The sequence below is a fragment of the Tachyglossus aculeatus genome, chromosome 4 (assembly GCF_015852505.1).
Source record: "Tachyglossus aculeatus isolate mTacAcu1 chromosome 4, mTacAcu1.pri, whole genome shotgun sequence".
Classification (NCBI taxonomy): Eukaryota; Metazoa; Chordata; class Mammalia; order Monotremata; family Tachyglossidae; genus Tachyglossus; species Tachyglossus aculeatus.
The window spans coordinates 11,794,925-11,817,160 of record NC_052069.1 but is presented as its reverse complement, the minus strand read 5'-3'; the positions used below and the strand labels follow the sequence as shown (position 1 = coordinate 11,817,160).

Below are 22,236 nucleotides of genomic sequence, written 5' to 3'. Positions count from 1 at the left end.
CTAAGCGCTTGGGAAGTACAATTTGGCAACAAATAGAGACAATCCCTACCCAACAATGGACTCACCATCCAGACAGACACACACAGACACACAAACACACTCTCTCTCTCTCTCTCTCTCTCTCTCTCTCGCCACAGACAGACGGAGATAGACAAAACGAGTTTCCATGGCTCCATCAACTCTTCACTGTTTGCCCTTGGGCAAATCACTTCAGTTCTCTGGGCCCCGGTTTCACATCATTCATTCATTCATTCAATTGTATTTACTGAGTGTTTACTGTGTGCAGAGCACCGTACTAAGCGCTTGGGAAGTACAATCTGGCAACAAATAGAGACAATCCCTACCCAACAACGGACTCACCATCTAGACAGACACACAAACACACACTCTCTCTCTCTCTCACCAACTCTTCACTGTTTGCCCTTGGGCAAATCACTTCAGTTCTCTGGGCCTCGGTTTCACATCATTCATGCATTCAATCGTATTTATTGAGCGCTTACTCTGTGCAGAGCTCTGTACTAAGCGCTTGGGAAGTACAATTTGGCAACAAACAGAGACAATCTCTACCCAACAATGGACTCACCATCTAGACACACACAGACACACAAACATACACACTCTCTCTCTCTCTCTCTCTCTCTCACGCCACAGACAGACGGGGATGGACAAAACGAGTTTCCATGGCTCCACCAACTCTTCACTGTTTGCCCTTGGGCAAATCACTTCAGTTCTCTGGGCCTCAGTTTCACATCATTCATTCATTCATTCAATTGTATTTATTGAGTGTTTACTGTGTGCAGAGCACTGTACTAAGCACTTGGGAAGTACAATCTGGCAACAAATAGAGACAATCCCTACCCAACAACGGACTCACCATCTAGACAGACACACACAGACACACAAACACACACTCTCTCTCTCACCAACTCTTCACTGTTTGCCCTTCGGCAAATCACTTCAGTTCTCTGGGCCTCGGTTTCACATCATTCATTCATTCAATCGTATTTATTGAGCGCTTACTCTGTGCAGAGCTCTGTACTAAGAGCTTGGGAAGTACAATTTGGCAACAAACAGAGACAATCTCTACCCAACAATGGACTCACCATCTAGACACACACAGACACACAAACATACACACTCTCTCTCTCTCTCTCTCTCGCCACAGACAGAGGGAGATGGACAAACCGAGTTTCCATGGCTCCACCAACTCTTCACTGTTCGCCCTTGGGCAAATCACTTCAGTTCTCTGGGCCCCGGTTTCACATCATTCATTCATTAAATCGTATTTATTGAGCGCTTACTGTGTGCAGAGCACCATACTAAGCGCTTGGGTAGTACAATTTGGCAACAAATAGAGACAGTCCCTACCCAACAATGGACTCACCATCTAGACACACACAGACACACTCTCTCTCTCTCTCTCTCGCCACAGACAGATGGAGATAGACAAAACAAGTTTCCATGGCTCCACCAACTCTTCACTGTTTGCCCTTGGGCAAATCACTTCAGTTCTCTGGGCCCCGGTTTCACATCATTCATTCATTCAATCGCATTTATTGAGCGTTTACTGTGTGCAGAGCATCATACTAAGCGCTTGGGAAGTACAATCTGGCAACAAATAGAGACAATCCCTACCCGACAACGGACTCACCATCTAGACAGACACACACAGACACACAAACACACTCTCTCTCTCGCCACAGACAGATGGAGATAGACAAAATGAGTTTCCATGGCTCCGTCAGTCACTCAGTAAGTGGTGGAACTAGGAGTACAACCTGGTTCTCCCGATTTCTAGTCCCGTGTTCTTTCCACTAGACTGCACTGCCTTCCTACCGTTCATGTGGAATTTTCATAATAACGATGGCATTTGTTAAGTGCTTACTATGCGCCAAGCACTGTTTTTTTAAATGGTGTTTGTTAAGCGCTTACTATGTGCCAAGCACTGGAAGGGGATACAAGGTGATCAGGTTGTCCCACGGGGGGCTCACAGTCCTCATCCCCATTTTACAGATGAGGTAACGGAGGCCCGGAGAAGTTAAGTGGCTTGCCCAAGGTCACACAGCTGTCAAGTGGCGGGAGCCGTGATTCGAACCCATGACCTCTGACTCCCAAGCCTGGGCTCTTTCCATTGAGCCATGCTGCTTCTCTGCTCATGTTCTGTTCTGTTCAAGGCTCACTTCTGTTCTGTTCACTTCTCTGTTCATGGTTCCAGCGTGCAGGTGTGAAATTCCGACTTCATCCGGCATTCCGGAGCGGACAGTGCACGGGCCTTGGACTTATGTGGTCATGGGTTCTAATAATAATAATAATAATAATCATAATGTTGGTATTTGTTAAGCGCTTACTATGTGCAAAGCACTGTTCTAAGCGCTGGGGGGAACACAAGGAGATGAGGTTGTCCCATGTAGGACTCACAGTCCTAATCCCCATTTTACAGATGAGGGAACTGAGGCCCAGAGAAGTGAAGTGACTTGCCCAAGGTCACACAGCAGACATGTGGGGGAGGCGGGATTCGAACCCATGACCTCTGACTCCCAAGCCCACGCTCTTTCCACTGAGCCACGCTGCTTCTCTCCCGGCCATGCCACTTGTCTGCTGTTTGACCTTGGGCAACTGACTTCTCTTCTCTGGGCTTCAGTTACCTCATCTGTAAAATGTTGATTAAGACTGTGAGCTTGTATCTCGCCCAGCACTGAGCACAGTGCCTGGCACATAGTAAGCGCTTAACAAAATACCATTATTATTATTATTATTATTATTATTATTATTATTATTATTATTATTATGTTGCCTGGGTCGGCGCTTCACTGTTTACAATTTAGTGCACCATCAAAATCCCCATTTTAGAGAAGCAGCGTGGCTCAGTGGAAAGAGTCCGGGCTTTGGAGTCAGAGGTCATGGGTTCGAATCCCGGCTCCGCCACTTGTCAGCTGTGTGACTTTGGGCAAGTCACTTCACTTCTCTGGGCCTCAGTTACCTCATCTGTAAAATGGGGATGAAGACTGTGGGCCCCACGTGGGACAACCTGATCACCTTGTATTCCCCGCAGAGCTTTGAACAGTGCTGTGCACATAGTAAGCGCTTAATAAATGCCATTATTATTATTATTATTATTATTATTATTAAGACGCTAAACTGCTTTTAGTAATAAACTTCAACTGGAAAACAATAATAAATGTACAATATCAAGTTCAAAGAAGACATTATCTAAGTCAGGTAGTCTATACCTTCAGAAGGCTCGTGTAAATAAAAAAAAATAATTAAGTCTCGGTGTTACATTAAAATACTTGTGTTAAACATTTTCGGTGTTAACAAGAACGTATTTAATGCCTGCTAAACTGTGGGAAAAAAGGATCCTCTCTAAGATTAGATGTCATTTAAATGAATGTACCCCTTTGTTTATAATCCTTTACTTCCACAGTATGCTAATATACCAGTTTTCAATTAAAAATGAATAAGAAGCCTGCAATGCAGCAGACTTAGGAAAAAAAAAACACTCTACCCGTTCTGCGAAAAAAAAGAATCTAATTATCACATAAAGTGTCTACAGAAATCCTTAGGGAAATTACATATCAACTGGTTGAAGGCATTTAAAAAATAGATCTTTTTTTATAGTCATCAGGAAGATCGGTTTATGTCCCATGATTTATTTAAAATGAATTTGCATTTAACTGGGGACTGAACACATTTCAGGTGCACAGAATGGGCTTCACCTGGCCCACGCCGCCTTTCCAGTTCATTCGTTCATTCAATCATATTTATTGAGCGCTTACTGTGTGCAGAGCACTGTACTAAGCGCTTGGGAAGACCAAGTTGGCAACATAGAGAGACGGTCCCTACCCAACAGCGGGCTCACAGTCTAGAAGTTCCAGTTCCCACTTTTAGGAAGGTCGGGGGAGAGGAGGGAGAGAATTCTGGCCAGAAAAAAAAAATTATTTATCTGTTCCTCCCATTTGGTTTGGAAAAAAGATTCTATTTAAATGGAGCCGTTCCTTTCTGTTTCTTTAATGGAAAAAAGGTGAATGCTTTGTGCTGTGTGCGTAGTCATTTCAAAACTGGACTGAACACAATCAATTTTTTTTAAAGTTTCTGTTAAGCGCTTTTTTTTTTTTTACAGTATTTGTTAAGTGTTTACTACGTGCCAGACGCTGTTCTAAGCACTGGGGTAGGTACAAGGTAATCAGGCTGGGCACAGTCCTTGTTCATTCAATTCATTCAATCGTATTTATTGAGCGCTTACTGTGTGCCGAGCACTGTACTAAGCGGTTGGGAAGTACAAGTTGGTAACATATAGAGTGGAATTTGTCCAGCAATTTACCTTGAAAGCATGAAAATTGAGTTAAGTTGAGCTCCTTTGGGTGATCTGACTTCTCCTTTTATCCTAGATATTCCCTGAGTTTCGATCCAGAATCATTTTGTGAAATATTATGAACCCAGATTAGGATTTAGCAATTTGTTGCCAATTTGTACTTCCCAAGCGCTTAGTACAGTGCTCTGCACACAGTAAGCACTCAGTAAATACGATTGATGATATAGAGACGGTTCCTACCCAACAGCGGGCTCACAGTCTAGAACCCCTTGTCCCACATGGGGTTCATATTTTTAATCCCCATTTTACAGATGAGGTAACAGACACAGAGAAGTGAAGTGACTTGCCCAAGGTCACACAGCAGCAAGTGGAGGAGCCAGGACTGGAACTCAGGTCCTTCTGAATCCCAGGCTTGTGCTCTATCCCCTAGGCACTGTTCTAAATGCTGGGGTAATAATAATAATAATAATGGCATTTATTAAACACTTACTATGTGCAAAGCAGTGTTCTAAGTGCTGGGGAGGTTACAAGGCGATCAGGTTGTCCCACGAGGGGCTCACAGTCGTAATCCCCATTTTACAGATGAGGGAACTGAGGCACAGAGAAGTGAAGTGACTTGCCCAAAGTCACATGGCTGACAAGCGGCGGAGCCGGGATTTGAACTCACGACCTCTGACTCCCAAGCCCGGGCTCTTTCCACTGAGCCACGCTGCTTCTCTAGGTAGATACAAGTTTATCATTTTAGACACAGTCCCTGTCCCACATGGGGCTCACAGTCAAAGTAGGAGGGTTGGATTTAAGGCCCATTTTGCAGTTGAACTGAGGCATTGAGAAGTTAAATCAATCAATCAACCAATCGTATTTATTGAGCGCTTACTGGGTGCAGAGCACTGTACTAAGCGCTTGGGAAGTACAAGCTGGCAACATATGGAGACGGTCCCTACCCAACAGTGGGCTCACAGTCTAAAAGGGGGAGACAGAGAACAAAACCAAACATACTAACAAAATAAAATAAATAGAACAGATATGCACAAGTAAAATAAATAAATAAATAAATAAATAAATAAATAAATAGAGTAATAAACATGTACAAACATATATACATATATACAGGTGCTGTGGGGAAGGGAAGGAGGTAAGATGGGGGGATGGAGAGGGGGACGAGGGGGAGAGGAAGGAAGGGGCTCAGTCTGGGAGTTAAATAACTTGCTCTGGGAGCAAGTTAAATGACTTGCCCAAGGTCATCGAGCAAGCAACTGGCAGAGTCAGGGTTAGAATCCATGGCTTTGTGAGTCCCAGGCCCGGGCTCAATCCGCTAGGCCAGGTTGCTTCTGCACCACGTCTGCGGGATTCCAGTGGCTGGAAATGCACAAGGCTCATTATAATGATAATAATAATAATAATAATAATGGTATTTGTTAAGCGCTTACTATGTGCTGAGCACTGTTCTAAGTGCTGGGATAGATACAACCCCTTAGCCTGGAATGCCCTCCCTCCGCACATCCGCCAAGCTAGCTCTCTTCCTCCCTTCAAGGCCCTACTGAAAGCTCACCTCCTCCGGGAGGCCTTCCCACACTGAGCCCCTTCCCTCCTCTCCCCCTCGTCCCCCTCTCCATCCCCCCCATCTTACCTCCTTCCCTTCCCCACAGCACCTGCATATATGTATATATGTTTGTACAGATTTATTACTCTATTTATTTTATTTGTACATATTTATTCTATTTATTTTATTTTGTTACTATGTTTAGTTCTCTGTCTCCCCCTTCTAGACTGTGAGCCCGTTGTTGGGTAGGGACCGTCTCTCTATGTTGCCAACTTGTACTTCCCAAGCGCTTAGTCCAGTGCTCGGCACACAGTAAGCGCTCAATAAATACGATTGAATGAATGAAATACAAGGTGATCAGATTGTCCCAGGTGGGGCTCACAATCTTCATCCCCATTTTACAGATGAGGTAACTGAGGCCCAGAGAATAATAATAATAATAATGAAGGCATTTGTTAAGCGCTTACTATGTGCAAAGCACTGTTCTAAGCGCTGGGGAGGATACAAGGTGATCAGGTTGTCCCACGTGGGGCTCACAGTCTTCATCCCCATTTTCTAGATGAGGGCACTGAGGCCCAGAGAAGCAAAATGACTTGCCCAAAGTCTCACAGCTGACAAGTGGCAGAGCCGGGATTAGAACCCATGACCTCTGGCTCCCAAGCCCGGGCTCTTTCCACTGAGCCCCGCTGCTGCTCATGTCACCTCGTGCTCTGAAACTGGGCTCTTTTGACCATTCATTCAATCGCATTTATTGAGTGCTTACTGTGTGCAGAGCACTGTACTAAGCGCTTGGGAAGTACAAGTTGGCAACCACTCAGTCATATTGCGATAACTTCGTTTGGGGGCTAAATTGGGGACGGGTGGGGGTTGACGGGAGAGAGAATCATTGTTCATTCTGCATTTTCTGCCCTCTGTGGATCTCCTTCGGCCTCCCAACATGGTTCTAATCATCATATTGAGTTGTTATTTCCCAGAGTGACCCATCATTGTCTACATTTCCCTTAATAATTCATCAATCGTATTTATTGAGCGCTTACTATGTGCAGAGCACTGTAATTGCCACCATAATAATATTATTATCCTTAGAGAAGCAGCCTGGCCTAATTAATTAAGCCCGGGCCTTCAAGCCTCCTTCCCCTCCCCACAGCACCTGTATATATGTTTGTACATATTTATTACTCTATTTATTTTACTTGTACATATTTACTATTCTATTTATTTTATTTTGTTAAGATGTTTTGTTTTGTTGTCTGTCTCCCCCTTGTAGACTGTGAGCCCGCTGTTGGGTAGGGACCGTCTCTATATGTTGCCAACTTGAACTTCCCAAGCGCTTAGTACAGTGCTCTGCACACAGTAAGCGCTCTGAATAGCCGGCTCTGCCAATTGTTAGCTACTTATTCATTTATTTTATTTGTACATTTTTATTCTATGTATTTTATTTTGTTAATATGTTTTGTTTTGTTGTCTGTCTCCCCCTTGTAGACTGTGAGCCCGCTGTTGGGTAGGGACCGTCTCTATATGTTGCCAACTTGGACTTCCCAAGCGCTTAGTACAGTGCTCTGCACACAGCAAACACTCTGAATAGCCGGCTCTGCCAATTGCTAGTTATTTATTCATTTATTTTGTTTGTACATATTTACTATTCTATTTATTTTATTTTGTTAATATGTTTTGTTTTGTTCTCTGTCTCCCCCTTCTAGGCTGTGAGCCCACTGTTGGCTAGGGACCGTCTCTATATGTTGCCAACTTGGACTTTCCAAGCGCTTAGTACAGTGCTCTGCACACAGTAAGTGCTCAATAAATACGACTGAATGAATGAATTAATTATTTAATGAGGGTATTTGGTAAGTGCTTACTATGTGCTTACTAGATAAGCAGCGTGGCGTAGTGGAAAGAGCCTGGGCTTTGGAGTCCGAGGTCATGGGTTCATATCCCAGCTCTGCCAATTGCTAGCTATTTATTTATTCATTTATTTTATTTGTACATATTTATTCTATGTATTTTATTTTGTTAAGATGTTTTGTTTTGTTCTCTGTCTCCCCTTTCTAGGCTGTGAGCCCACTATTGGGTAGGGACCATCTCTATATGTTGCCAACTTGTACTTTCCAAGCGCTTAGTACTGTGCTCTGCACACAGTAAGTGCTCAATAAATATGATTGAATGAATGAATGAATTAATGAGGGTATTTGGTAAGTGCTTACTATGTGCTTACTAGAGAAGCAGCGTGGCGCAGTGGAAAGAGCCTGGGGCTTTGGAGTCCGAGGTCATGGGTTCATATCCCGGCTCTGCCAATTGCTATTTATTTATTTATTTATTTATTTTATTTGTACATATTTATTCTATGTATTTTATTTTGTTACTATGTTTTGTTTTGTTGTCTGTCTCCCCCTTCTAGACTGTAAGCCCACTGTTGGGTAGGAACCATCTCTATATGTTGCCAACTTGGACTTCCCAAGCGCTTAGTACAGTGCTCTGCACACAGTAAGCGCTCAATAAGTACGATTGAATGAATGAATGAATGAATAAAAACGACTGAATGAATGAATGAGTCAGGAGGACCTGGGTTCTAATCCCAGCTCCACCACTTGTCTGCTATGTGACCGTGGGCAAGTCACTTGACTTCTCTGTGCCTCAGAAGCAGCATAAGGTGGTGGACAAAGCACAGGCCTGGGAGTTGGAAGATCGTGGGTTCTAATCCCGGCTCCGCCGCTTGTCTGCTGTGTGTCCTTGGGCAAATCACTTCACTTCTCTGGGCCTCAGTTACCTCATCTGTAAAATGGGGATTGAGACCGTGAGCCCCACATGGGACATGGACTGCATCCAACCCGATTTGCTTGTATCCACCCCAGCGCTTAGTACAGTGCCTGGCACATACAGAGTGCTTTACAAATATCATAATTGTTATTGCTATTATTATTATTAAAATGGGGCTTAACAAATACCATTATTATTATTATTATTACTAAGGTAATCAGGTTAGTAATAAGACTGTGAGCCCCTTGTGGGACATGGATGTTGTCCAAGCCGATTATGGCTCAGTGGAAAGAGCCCGGGCTCTGGAGTCAGAGGTCATGGGTTCAGATCCCGGCTCCGCCAATTTTCAGCTGTGTGACTTTGGGCAACTCACTTCACTTCTCTGGGCCTCAGTTCCTTCATCTGTAAAAGGGGGATTAAGACTGTGAGCCCCAACGTGGGACAACCTCATCACCTTGTATCCCCCCAGTGCTTAGAACAGTGCTTTGCTCATCGTAAGCGCTTAACAAATACCATCATTACTATTATTATCTTCCCCAGTGCTTAGTACAGTGCCTGGCATGGAGTAAGGGCTTAACAAATACCTCAAAGAGAAAATAAATACGTATTTGCATCTCCTTCAAATGTGAAGGACAGTCACATCTCTGCAGGAGTGAAGATGAGCTCTAGTCGTTTCTCTTTCGCAAGGGTCGACGGCAGGGGATACTTCCCTATCGGACATGTCGGACTCTCACCATTTCCCGGGCGTGCCAGGATAGTAGGCCTTCAAAACTAGGGCGAATTGAACTCTGGGCTGAAAAAGGGAAATTTGGGCACCTTAAAGTTAATGCTCCTCGTCCTCTAACTTTCTAAGTCAGTGTAACTGCCCTACTCTCCTGCCCCGGCCTTTTTTTTTCTTTTAAATATGCCATTTGTTAAGTGCTTACTATGTGCTAAGCACTGTTCTAGCCCTGGCGTAGACACAAGGTAGATAAGCAGTGTGGCTCAGTGGAAAGAGCCCGGGCTTTGGAGTCAGAGGTCACGGGTTCAAATCCCAGCCCCGCCAACTGTCAGCTGTGTGACTTTGGGCAAGTCACTTCACTTCCCTGTATATATGTTTGTACATATTTATTACTCTATTTTACTTGTACATATCTATTCTATTTATTTTATTTTGTTAATACGTTTAGTTTTGTTCTCTGTCTCCCCCTTCTAGACTGTGAGCCCGCTGTTGGGTAGGGACTGTCTCTATATGTTGCCAACTTGGACTTCCCAAGCGCTTAGTACAGTGCTCTGCACAAAGTAAGTGCTCAATAAATACGATTGATTGATTGATTGATTACTCTATTTATTTATTTACTTATTTTACTTGTACATATCTATTCTATTTATTTTATTTTGTTAGTATGTTTGGTTTTGTTCTCTGTCTCCCCCTTCTAGACTGTGAGCCCACTGTCGGGTAGGGACCGTCTCTATATGTTGCCAACTTGTACTTCCCAAGCGCTTAGTACAGTGCTCTGCACACAGTAAGTGCTCAATAAATACGACTGATTGATTGATTCTCTGTGCCTCAGTTCCCTCATCTGTAAAGTGGGGATTAAGACTGTGAGCCCCACGTGGGACAACCTGATCACCTTGTATCCCCCCAGCACTTAGAACAGTGCTTTGCACATAGTAAACACTTAACAAATACCATTATTATTATTATTATTACTAAGGTAATCAGGTTGCCCCATTTTGCAGATGAGATAACTGAGGCCCAGAGAAGTGAAGTGACTTGCCCAAGGCACTCCCCCGATTTCTTGCTCAGGGCCTAAATGCCTCACTTCGCTGGGAGGTTCCTTGTCCTTCTGTAGCTACAGCAGCATGGTTTAGGGGATAGAGCAAGGGCCCAGGAGTCAGAAGACCTGGGTTCTAATCCTGCCTCTGCCACATGTCTGCTCTGTGACCCTGGGCCAGTCACTTGACTTCTCGGCACCTCAGTTACCTCATCGGTAAAATGGGGATGAAGACTCTGAGACCCACTGTGGCTCCGTGGAAAGAGCCCGGGCTTTGGAGTCAGAGGTCGTGGGTTCAAATCCCGGCTCCACCAATTGTCAGCTGACTTTGGGCAAGTCACTTCACTTCTCTGGGCTTCAGTTACCTCATCTGGAAAATGGGGATGAAGACTGTGAGCCCCCCGTGGGACAACCTAATCACCTTGTAACTACTTCTAGACTGTGAGCCCACTGTTGGGTAGGGACCGTCTCTATATGTTGCCAACTTGTACCTCCCAAGCGCTTAGTACAGTGCTCTGCACACAGTAAGCGCTCAATAAATACGATTGATTGATTGTAACCTCCCCAGTGCTTAGAACAGTGCTTTGCACATAGTAAGCACTTAATAAATGTCATTATTATTATTATTACTATATGGGACAAGGATCATGTCCAACCTGATTACCTTGTATCCACCCCAGCACGTAGAGCAGTGGTTGGCACATAGTAAGTGCTTAACTAATACCACAATTATTATTATTAATAAATGCAGCCAGGTAGGCAAGAAACTGCCAATACTTCGGACGGAACAGTACTTACAATCTTTTCTTGTCCACCACGCGCTTTACTCTGATGGCTCTTTGTTCAGAATATAATTTGCACACCCCTGTTGGAAAACGGGTAGAAAAAGTCCAGTTAAAATAGGGGCGAATTGTACTACTGAAAAATAGACACAAAGATTAGAAATCTGTAAGGGATGATTTTAAAACTGCAAGATGGCCTTGATTTTCAGCAGCTGCAATTTGTTCTCGAGATGCTTTTGAAATACTTAGATACTTTTCAAATAATCTTCGACGAAGCCCAAAACCGCAGTCCGATGCTCCTTGACTTGCTGGGAATGTATTTCCTTGTGCGCTGTAATGACAAAGGACAGTCCTTACAACTGTGAACTTCATTATCATCATCATCATCAACAATCGTATTTATTGAGCGCTTACTGTGCGCAGAGCACTGTACTAAGCGCTTGGGAAGTACAAATTGGCAACATTATGTGACCGTCTGCTCAACTTCTTCATAAAAAAGTTTTCTTTCCAACCGACAATATTAGAATAAGAATCTTTTCCAGATGACATGGTATAGCATTTAGGAGTAACATTTGTTGGGCTGGATAAGAACGAACTACTGCTAGAAAAATCTTGGCTAATTTATGTTTGATTTATCACTTGCAGATTCGTTCTGAACGGCTCCGCTAATTTTATATCGGCCCAACCGTGCCCAAACTAGCAATCCCACTCCTCTTAAATCAATCAATCGTATTTATTGAGCGCTTACTGTGTGCAGAGCACTGTACTAAGCGCTTAGGAAGTACAAGTCGGCAACATAGAGAGACGGTCCCTACCCAACAACGGGCTCACAGTCTAGAAGGGGGAGACAGACAACAAAACATATTAACAAAATAAAATAAATAGAATAAATATGTACAAATGAAATAAATTAATAGAGTAATATAATTAGTGTGCAAATCAATCAATCAATCGCATTTATTGAGCGCTTACTGTGTGCAGAGCACTGTACTAAGCGCTTAGGAAGTACAAGTCGGTAACATGGAGAGACGGTCCCTACCCAACAACGGGCTCACAGTCTAGAAGGGGGAGACAGACAACGACCTTTAAATCATTCCCAAGCGCTTAGTACAGTGCTCTGCACACAGTAAGTGCTCAATAAATACGTTTGAAAGAATGAATGACTGAATTATTGAACACTTCTGTATTCAGAGCACTATACTAAGCGCTTGGGAGAGTACAATACAAACGGACACATTCCCTGCCCACAACAAGCTTAAATCCTAGAGGGGGAGGCAGACATTGATACTAATAAAGAAATTATGGAGATGTACCCAAATATTCTGTGGGGTCGGGAGGGGGGATGAATAAAAGGAGCAAGTCGGGGCGACGCAGAAGGGAGCGGATGGAAATGAAAAGAGGGCTTAGTCAGGGAAGGCCTCTCGGAGGAGACGTGCCCTGAATAAGGCTTTGAACGGGGGGTAGGGTCACTGTCTAGTGGATACCTCCTTCCCCTCCCCACAGCACCTGCATATATGTTTGTACTTATTACTCTATTTATTTTACTTGTCCATATTTGCTATTCTATTTATTTTGTTAATGACGTGCATTTGGCTTTATCTCTATTTGTTCTGACGCCTTGACACCTGTCCACATGTTTCATCATCATCAATCGTATTTATTGAGCGCTTACTGTGTGTAGAGCACTGTACTAAGCGCTTGGGAAGTACAGGTTGGCAACATATAGAGACAGTCCCTACCCAACAGTGGGCTCACATGTTTGGTTTTGTTGTCCGTCTCCCCCTCCTAGACTGCGAGCCCGTTGGTGGGTAGGGACCGCCTCTAGGGGTTGCCGACTTGTACTTCCCAAGCGCTTAGTACAGTGCTCTGCACACAGTAAGCGCTCAATAAATGCGATTGAATGAATGAAAGAATACAAAGGGGGAGGGTGAGAGGTTGGTGGTGAGACGGATGGGATAGGTAAGTTCATCCAAGTTCCAATTGCATCATCATCATCAATCGTGTTTATTGAGCGCTTACTGTGTGCAGAGCACTGTACTAAGCGCTTGGGAAGTACAAGTTGCCAACATATAGAGACAGTCCCTACCCAGCAGTGGGCTCACAGTCTAAAAGACTGTGACTAAAAGACTAAAGACTAAAGACTAAAAGACTTGCATGGCAGAGTAGCTTGTCATGTGCCATCGTAAAAACATTCCTCACGTTCCGACTGATCCAGTAAAATCGGCGTGAGCCCACTGTTGGGTAGGGACCGTCTCTATATGTTGCCAACGTGTACTTCCCAAGCGCTTAGTACAGCGCTCTGCACACAGTAAGCGCTCAATAAATACGATTGATTGATTGATTGATTGATTGATTAAACAAGGCAGCGGGCCGCTGGGGCAGTAGCCGCTCGAAGGTAGGTCAATTAGGGACGTTTCCCTGAAAGTCCGTTACTCCGCTAGCCACCGGGGCCCGGCGGATTCATTCATCATCAATCGTATTTATTGAACGCTTACTATGTGCAGAGCACTGTACTAAGCGCTTGGGAAGTACAAGTTGGCAACATCTAGAGACGGGTCCCTACCCAACAGCGGGCTCACAGTCGAGAAGGGGGAGACAGACAAGAAAACAAAACATATTAACAAAATAAAATAGAATAGTAAATATTCATTCATTCTTTCATTCAATCGTATTTGTTGAGCGCTTACTGTGTGCAGAGCACTGTACTAAGCGCTTGGGAAGTACAAGTTGGCAACTGCAGGACACCGGGACCGGGGAGAACGGGGCCGTTTTCCTCATCTCCTCCTCCCTCCTGCATCGCCCCTTCGCCAGCCCCACAGCACTCGGGTACATATTTATAATTTTATTTCTTTGGATTGATGTCTGTCTCCCCTGCTCTAGAATCTAAACCCGTTGTGGGCAGGGAGTGTCACTGTTTATTGCTGCATTGTACTTTCCCAAGCCCTTAATAATAATAATAATGGCATTTATTAAGCACTATGTGCAAAGCACTGTCCTAAGCGCTGGGGAGGTTAACAAGGTGATCAGGTTGCCCATGTGGGGCTCACAGTCTTCATCCCCATTTTACAGATGAGGTAACTGAGGCACAGAGAAGTGAAGTGACTTGCCCCAAGTCAATCAATCAATCAATCATATTTATTGAGCGCTTACTATGTGCAGAGCACTGTACTAAGCGCTTGGGAAGTACAAATTGGCAACATATAGAGACAGTTCCTACCCAACATTGGGCTCACAGTCTAAAAAGTCACACAGCTGACGATTGGCGGAGCCAGGATTGGAACCCATGACCTCTGACTCCAAAGCCCGGGCTCTTTCCACTGAGCCGTGCTGCTTCTCTGCGCTCAGTAAGCGCTCAATAAATACCACCGAATAAAAGGAATGAATTCTAATCCCAGCATTGTCCCTCCCTTGCTGTGTAACCTTGGGCAAGCTACTTCACCTCTCTGGCCCTCCGTGCCCTTAATAACTGGAAAATGAGAATAAGGGACTTAGTTTCCCCACCTCCAAGACTAAGAGCCCTGGTGTGGGAGAGGGATTGTGTCCCATCTTCTTGACTCAAATCGACCCTAGCTGCTGGCACAGGGCTCGATGACCACAATAATAATAATAATAATAATAATAATAATAATAATAATAATGTTGGCATTTGTTAAGCGCTTACTATGTGCAAAGCACTGTTCTAAGCGCTGGGGGAATACAAGGAGATGAGGTTGTCCCATGTGGGGCTCACAGTCTTAATCCCCATTTTACAGATGAGGGAACTGAGGCACAGGGAAGTGAAGTGACTTGCCCAAGGTCACACAGCAGACATGTGGGGGAGGTGGGATTTCCAAGGCATTTTACGATTTCCAAGGCATTTTACGATTTCCAAGGCATTTTACGATTTCCAAGGCATTTTACCTTCGGTTCTTAGCTGCTGAATGGCGTCAGAACACGTTCTCATGAAGATCTGAGCATCTTGATCAATCCGGTCTCGTTCCGCGTCGGTCATTCTCATATATTCCGACATCCTGGGGCTGTAGGACAAAAAACAAACAAAAAGGTAAAAGGATCAAAGGCCGGGGCTCTTTTGAATGCGATTTTCTACACCTCACTTTTCAGAGAGCCCAAGTACACGGTCAGGCTGTCTTTCATGATAAGGACTTCGGAACTTCGAGTTTGAAATAAAAATGTCCTGAAATAGCGAGAGTCTTAAATTGGAGGAAGATACTTTACTCTATGTGCCTCAGTTACCTCATCTGTAAAATGGGGATTCAGTCTGAGCCCCACATGGGACAACCTGATAACCCTGTATCTACCAGCAGCGCTTAGAACAGTGCTTGGTACATAGTAAGCGCTTAACAAATACCCACATTATTAATTTATTTTATTTTGTCTATTCTATTTATTTTATTTTGTCTATTCTATTTATTTTATTCTGTCTATTCTATTTATTTTACTTTGTCTATTCTATTTATTTTATTTGTCTATTCTATTTATTTTACTTTATTCTATTTATTTTATTTTGTCTATTCTATCTATTTTATTTTGTCTATTCTATTTATTTTATTTTGTCTATTCTATTTATTTTATTTTGTCTATTCTATTTATTGTATTTTGTTAGCATGTTTGGTTTTGTTCTCTGTCTCCCCCTTCTAGACCATGAGCCCACTGTTGGGTAGGGACTGTCTCCATATGTTGCCAACTTGTACTTCCCAAGCGCTTACTACAGTGCTCTGCACGCATTAAGCGCTCAATAAATACGATTGATTGATTGAACTTCGAGTTTGAAATAAAAATGTCCTGAAATAGCGATAGTCTTAAATTGGAGGAAGATACTTCACTCTATGTGCCTCAGTTACCTCATCTGTAAAATGGGGATTCAGTCTGAGCCCCACATGGGACAACCTGATTACCCTGTATCTACCGGCAGCGCTTAGAACAGTGCTTGGTACATAGTAAGCGCTTAACAAATACCGACATTATTAATTTATTTTATTTTGTCTATTCTATTTTATTTTGTCTATTCTATTTATTTTATTTTGTCTATTCTATTTATTTTATCTATTCTATTTATTTTATTTTGTCTATTCTATTTATTTTATTTTGTTAGTATGTTTGGTTTTGTTCTCTGTCTCCCCCTTTTAGACTGTGAGCCCACTGTTGGGTAGGGACTGTCTCTATATGTTGCCAACTTGTCCTTCCCAAGCGCTTAGTACAGTGCTCTGCACACATCATCATCATCATCATCATCAATCGTATTTATTGAGCGCTTACTGTGTGCAGAGCACTGGACTAAGCGCTTGGGAAGTACAAATTGGCAACATATAGAGACAGTCCCTGCCCAACAGTGGGCTCACAGTCTGAAAGGGGGAGACAGAGTACAAAACCAAACATACTAACAAAATAAAATAAATAGGATAGATATGTACAAGTAAAATAAATAAATAGAGTAATAACACAGTAAGCGCTCAATAAATACGACCGATTGATTGATTGATTATTGCCCTGTTCTAAATGTCAGCAGCCACTAACATCGAGACGACGCGTGGCCTAGTGGATATTCTGAGCTCGGGAGTCGGGGACCTTGGGTTCTCATAGCGACCCCGCCATCTGCCTGCTCTGTGACCTTGGACAAGTCACTTCACTTCTCTGTGACTCAGTCATCTCACCTATAAAATGGGGGTTAAGACCGTGAGCCCCACATAGGGCAGGGACTGCGTCCAACCCCATTTGCTTGTGTCTACCACAGCGCCCGGCCCCTGGTAAGCACTTAACAAATACCGCAGGTATCGTTATTATGTTGGACATGGACTGTGTCCAACCTCTTTAGGCTGCACCTACCTCAATGCTTTAGTATAGTGCCAGACACACAGGAAATGTTTATCATCATCATCAATCGTATTTATTGAGCGCTTACTATGTGCAGAGCACTGGACTAAGCGCTTGGGAAGCACAAATTGGCAACATATAGAGACAGTCCCTACCCAACAGTGGGCTCACAGTCTAAAAGGGGGGAGACGGAGAACAAAACCAAACATACTAACAAAATAAAATAAATAGAATAGATATGTACAAATTAATTAAATAAATAAATAAATAGAGTATAAAAATATGGACAAACCAGTGGCGGCCCGTGCAGTCCATTTCCGGTTCCGCCATCTTGGCCGGAAGTAAATGTTTAACAAATACCATTTAGAAAAAAGAGAGAGATTTGGCTTTCCTTAATCATCAATCGTATTTATTGAGCGCTTACTATGTGCAGAGCACTGTACTAAGCGCTTGGGAAGTACAAATTGGCAACCGTACCTCGCTCTCACCTGTCCCGCCGTCGACCCCCGGCCCACGTCCTCCCCCGGGCCTGGAATGCCCCCAATCCCTCTGCCCCTCCGCCAAGCTAGCTCCCTTCCTCCCTTCAAGGCCCTGCTGAGAGCTCACCTCCTCCAGGAGGCCTTCCCACACTGAACCCCTTCCTTCCTCTCCCCCTCGTCCCCTTCTCCATCCCCCCCATCTTACCTCCTTCCCTTCCCCGCAGCACCTGTATATATGTATATATGTTTGTACATATTTATTACTCTATTTATTTATTTATTTTACTTGTACATATCTATTCTATTTATTTTATTTTGTTAGTATCAATCAATCAATCAATCGTATTTATTGAGCGCTTACTATGTGCAGAGCACTGTACTAAGTGCTTGGGAAGTACAAATTGGCAACACATAGAGACAGTCCCTACCCAACAGTGGGCTCACAGTCTAAAAGGGGGAGACAGAGAACAGAACCAAACATACCAACAAAATAAAATAAATAGGATAGAAATGTACAAGTAAAATAAATAAATAAATAAATAAATAGAGTAATATTCTAAATAAATAGAGTATGTTTGGTTTTGTTCTCTGTCTCCCCCTTCTAGACTGTGAGCCCACTGTTGGGCAGGGACTGTCTCTATATGTTGCCAACTTGTACTTCCCAAGCGCTTAGGACAGTGTTCGGCACATAGTAAGCGCTCAATAAATACGATTGATGATGATGATATAGACACAGTCCCTATCCAAAAGTGGGCTCACAGTCTAAAAGTCTTCATTTAACTGGAGCAGTTTAATTGGGTTTTGGGGGCAAAGTTTTTTCCCCAAGTAAAACAAGAAAAGGCTAGATCTCAGGGGGATCTCTGGAGCCGGTAAACATGAGAACCTAAACGTACAACAGGATAAAGCACAGAATAAACAGAAACCCACTCAGGGATGTTGAGAAACTCCATTAACTGCAATCACCTTATAATAATAATAATAATAATAATAATAATAATAATAATGATGGCATTTGTTAAGCACTTACTATGTGCAAAGCACTGTTCTAAGCGCTGGGGGGGATGCAAGGTGATCAGGTTGTCCCACGGGGAGCTCACAGTCTTAATCCCCCTTTTACAGAGGAGGTAACTGAGGCTCAGAGAAGTGAAGTGACTTGCCCAAGGTCACACAGCAGACAAGTGGCAGAGCCGGGATTCGAACCCACGACCTCTGACTCGAAAGCCCGGGCAGCGTGGCTCAGTGGAAAGAGCTCGGGAGTCAGAGGTCATGGGTTCAAATCCCGGCGTCGCCAACTGTCAGCTGTGTGACTTTGGGCAAGTCACTTCACTTCTCTGGGCCTCAGTTACCTCAGCTGTAAAATGGGGATTAAGACTGTGAGCCCCATGTGGGACAACCTAATCACCTTGTAACTTCCCCAGCGCTTAGAACAGTGCTTTGCACATAGTAAGTGCTTAATAAATGCTATCATTATTATTATTATTATTATTATTATTATTATTTCCACTGAGCCACGCTGCTTCACCTTCTCCATCTTCACAATTCATTCATTCATTCAGTCGTATTGATTGAGCGCTTACGGTGTGCAGAGCACTGTACTAAGCGCTTGGGAAGTCCAAGGTGGCAACATATAGAGACGGTCCCTACCCAACAGCGGGCTCACAGTCTAGAAGTGACCTGAGATGGGCAAAACTATAACTAGGCACCACTTACAATGTTTAAAAGTTCCCCCTATTCAATTGTACTCTGTAGGATACCCCAAAAGAGGACCTAAAAAGGAGGTGCAGTGTCTCGCAGGGGCGATTCAGATCTGCACATTCTTTACAATTATCAATCAATCAATCAATCAATCAGAAGCAGCGTGGCTCAGTGGAAAGAGCCCAGGCTTTGGAGTCAGAGGTCATGGGTTCGAATCCCGGCTCCACCAATTGTCAGCTGGGTGAGTTGGGGCAAGTCACTTCACTTCTCTGAGCCTCAGTTCCCTCGTCTGTATAATGGGGATTAAGACTGTGAGCCCCCCGTGGGACAACCTGATCACCTTGTAACCTCCCCAGCACTTAGAACAGTGCTTTGCACATAGCAAGCGCTTAACAAATGCCATCATTATTATTATTATTATTCTCTGGGCCTCAGTTACCTCATCTGTAAAATGGGGATTAAGACTGTGAGCCCCACCTGGGACAACCTGATAACCTTGTATCTATCCCAGCACTTAGAACAGTGTTTGGCGCATAGTAAGCGCTTAACAAATGCCATCATTATTATTATTATTATTATTATTCTCTGGGCCTCAGTTACCTCATCTGTAAAATGGGAATGAAGACTGTGAGCCCCACCTGGGACAACCTGATTACCCTGTCTCTCCCCCAGCGCTTAGAACAGTGCTTGGCACATGGTAAGCGCTTAACAAATCCCATCATCATTATTATTATTACTATGTATCGGGCGCTAGTGTAGAAACAGCGTGGCTCACTGGAAAGAGCCCGGGCTTTGGAGTCGGAGGTCATGGGTTCAAATTCCGGCTCCGCCAATTGTCCGCTGTGTGACTTCGGGCCAAGCGCTTAGTACAGCGCTCTGCACATAGTAAGCGCTCAATAAACACGATTGATGATGAAGTCACTTAACTTCTCTGTGCCTCAGTGACCTCATCTGTAAAATGGGGATTAAGACTGTGAGCCCCATGTGGGACAACTTGATCAACTTGTAACCTCCCCAGCGCTTAGAACAGTGCTTTGCACGTAGTAAGTGCTTAATGAATGCTATTATTATTATTATTATTATAATTGGGTTGGACACAGTCCCTGTCCCACACTTGGGCAGCTTCATTTTTCTGTGCCTCAGTTGTGTCATCTCTAAAATAATAATGATGGCATTTTTTTAAGCGCTTACTATGTGCAAAGCGCTGTTCTAAGCACTGAATAGTAAGCCCTTTTTATTTTAGTTCTTTTCTTTCCCCTCCCCGTGTCGATTTATGTTGCTTCCCCTCTTTTGTTTCTTCAAATCAAATTGCCTTAGACTGTGAGCCCGTTGTTGGGTAGGTACCGTCTCTATTCTGTCGCCAACTTGTACTTCCCAAGCGCTTAGTACAGTGCTCTGCACACAGGAAGCGCTCAATAAATGCGATTGAAGGAATGAATGAATGAATCCCCATTTTACAGATGAGGTAACGAGGCCCAGAGAAGAGAAGACTGTGAGTCCACTGTTGGGTAGGGACCGTCTCTACATGTTGCCAACTTGTACTTCCCAAGCGCTCAGTACAGTGCTCTGCACACAGTAAGTGCTCGATAAATACGATTGAATGAATGAATGAAAGTGACTTGCCTAAAGTCACGCATCGGATAAGAGACAGAGCCGGGATTAGAATCCAGATCCTTCTGACTCCAAGGCCCGAGATTTATCCACCAAGCCACGCTGATTCTCGGCGCGGCTTGTACTTTAATCAATCAATCAATCAATCAATCGTATTTATTGAGCGCTTACTGTGTGCAGAGCAGGAGAGCACTATACTCTTTCATTCATTCATTCATTCATTCATTCAATCGCATTTATTGAGCGCTTACTGTGTGCAGAGCACTGTACTGAGCGCTTGGGAAGTACAAGTTGGCAACATATAGGGACAACGGGCTCACAGTCTAGAGAGGGGGAGACAAGACAACAAAACAAAACATGTGGACAGGTGTCAAGTCATCAGAATAAATAGAAATAAAGCGAGATGCACGGTACTTTACTCCCCCAGGCACTTAGTACAGTGCTCAGCACATCCTGCAATTAGAACAGTGCTTGGCACATAGTATGTGCTGTGAGCCCACTATTGGGTAGGGACCGTCTCTATATGTTGCCAACTTGGACTTCCCAAGCGCTTAGTACAGTGCTCTGCTCACAGTAAGCGCTCAATCAATACGATTGAATGAATGAATGAATGAATACCATCATCATCATTATTATTATTATTATTATAGTAAGCACTTAATAAATCCCACTGATTGACTGATTTCCTCTAATCTGCCACACAAAAAGCCACAAAAAGTTTCCTTTTGTGCACAAAATTCACATTTCAGGGGATGTGATTAAAGGTTAACAGCCTTCCACCTGCTCATTTCATCTTCTAGACTTTAAGCCCGCTGTTGGGTAGGGACCGTCTCTATATGTTGCCAACTTCTACTTCCCAAGCGCTTAGTACAGTGCTCTGAACACAGCAGGCGCTCAATAAATACGATTGATGGATTGATTGAATGATTAAGTTTTTAAAAACCACTTTTAGACTGTGAGCCCACTGTCGGGTCGGGACTGTCTCTATATGTTGCCAACCTGTACTTCCCAAGCGCTTAGTACAGTGCTCTGCGCACAGTAAGCGCTCAATAAATACGACTGATTGATTTAAACTGATTGATTTAGACTGTGAGCCCACTGTTGGGTAGGGACTGTCTCTATATGTTGCCGATTTGTACTTCCCAAGCGCTTAGTACAGTGCTCTGCACACAGTAAGCGCTCAATAAATACGACTGATTGATTTAAAAATTGTCTCACTATATTAGTAGCCTCCATTCTTCCTTCGCATTCATCCGCTTGGTAAAAATGGTCTCTTGATAAAGTCATATTAACATTGGTGCTCCGGAGTAGTTGTAGTAGTAATCAGTGATACTTATTGAGCGCTTAGCGTGTTTGTGTGTGTGTGTGTGTGTGTGCTTTGTGTGTGTATGTGGGTACGCGCACAGAGCACTGTATGAAGCAGCGTGGCTCAGTGGAAAGAGCCCGGGCTTTGGAGTCAGAGGTCGTGGGTTCAAATCCCGGCTCTGCCCCT

General features: G+C 43.8%; 1 protein-coding gene across 1 annotated transcript in view; it reads right to left on the bottom strand.

Annotated features, from left to right (window-relative positions):
- Nucleotides 1–22,236, bottom strand: part of STX18 (syntaxin 18) — a 184,676-nt gene that overhangs the window by 58,264 nt on the left and 104,176 nt on the right. Inside the window, exons 3-5 of the mRNA XM_038745882.1 lie at nucleotides 15,049–15,164; nucleotides 11,402–11,479; nucleotides 11,165–11,231 (exon numbers count right to left, since the gene is read on the bottom strand). Coding sequence (XP_038601810.1) covers nucleotides 11,165–11,231; nucleotides 11,402–11,479; nucleotides 15,049–15,164 — 261 coding nt within the window. The remainder of the gene's footprint in view (nucleotides 1–11,164; nucleotides 11,232–11,401; nucleotides 11,480–15,048; nucleotides 15,165–22,236) is intronic.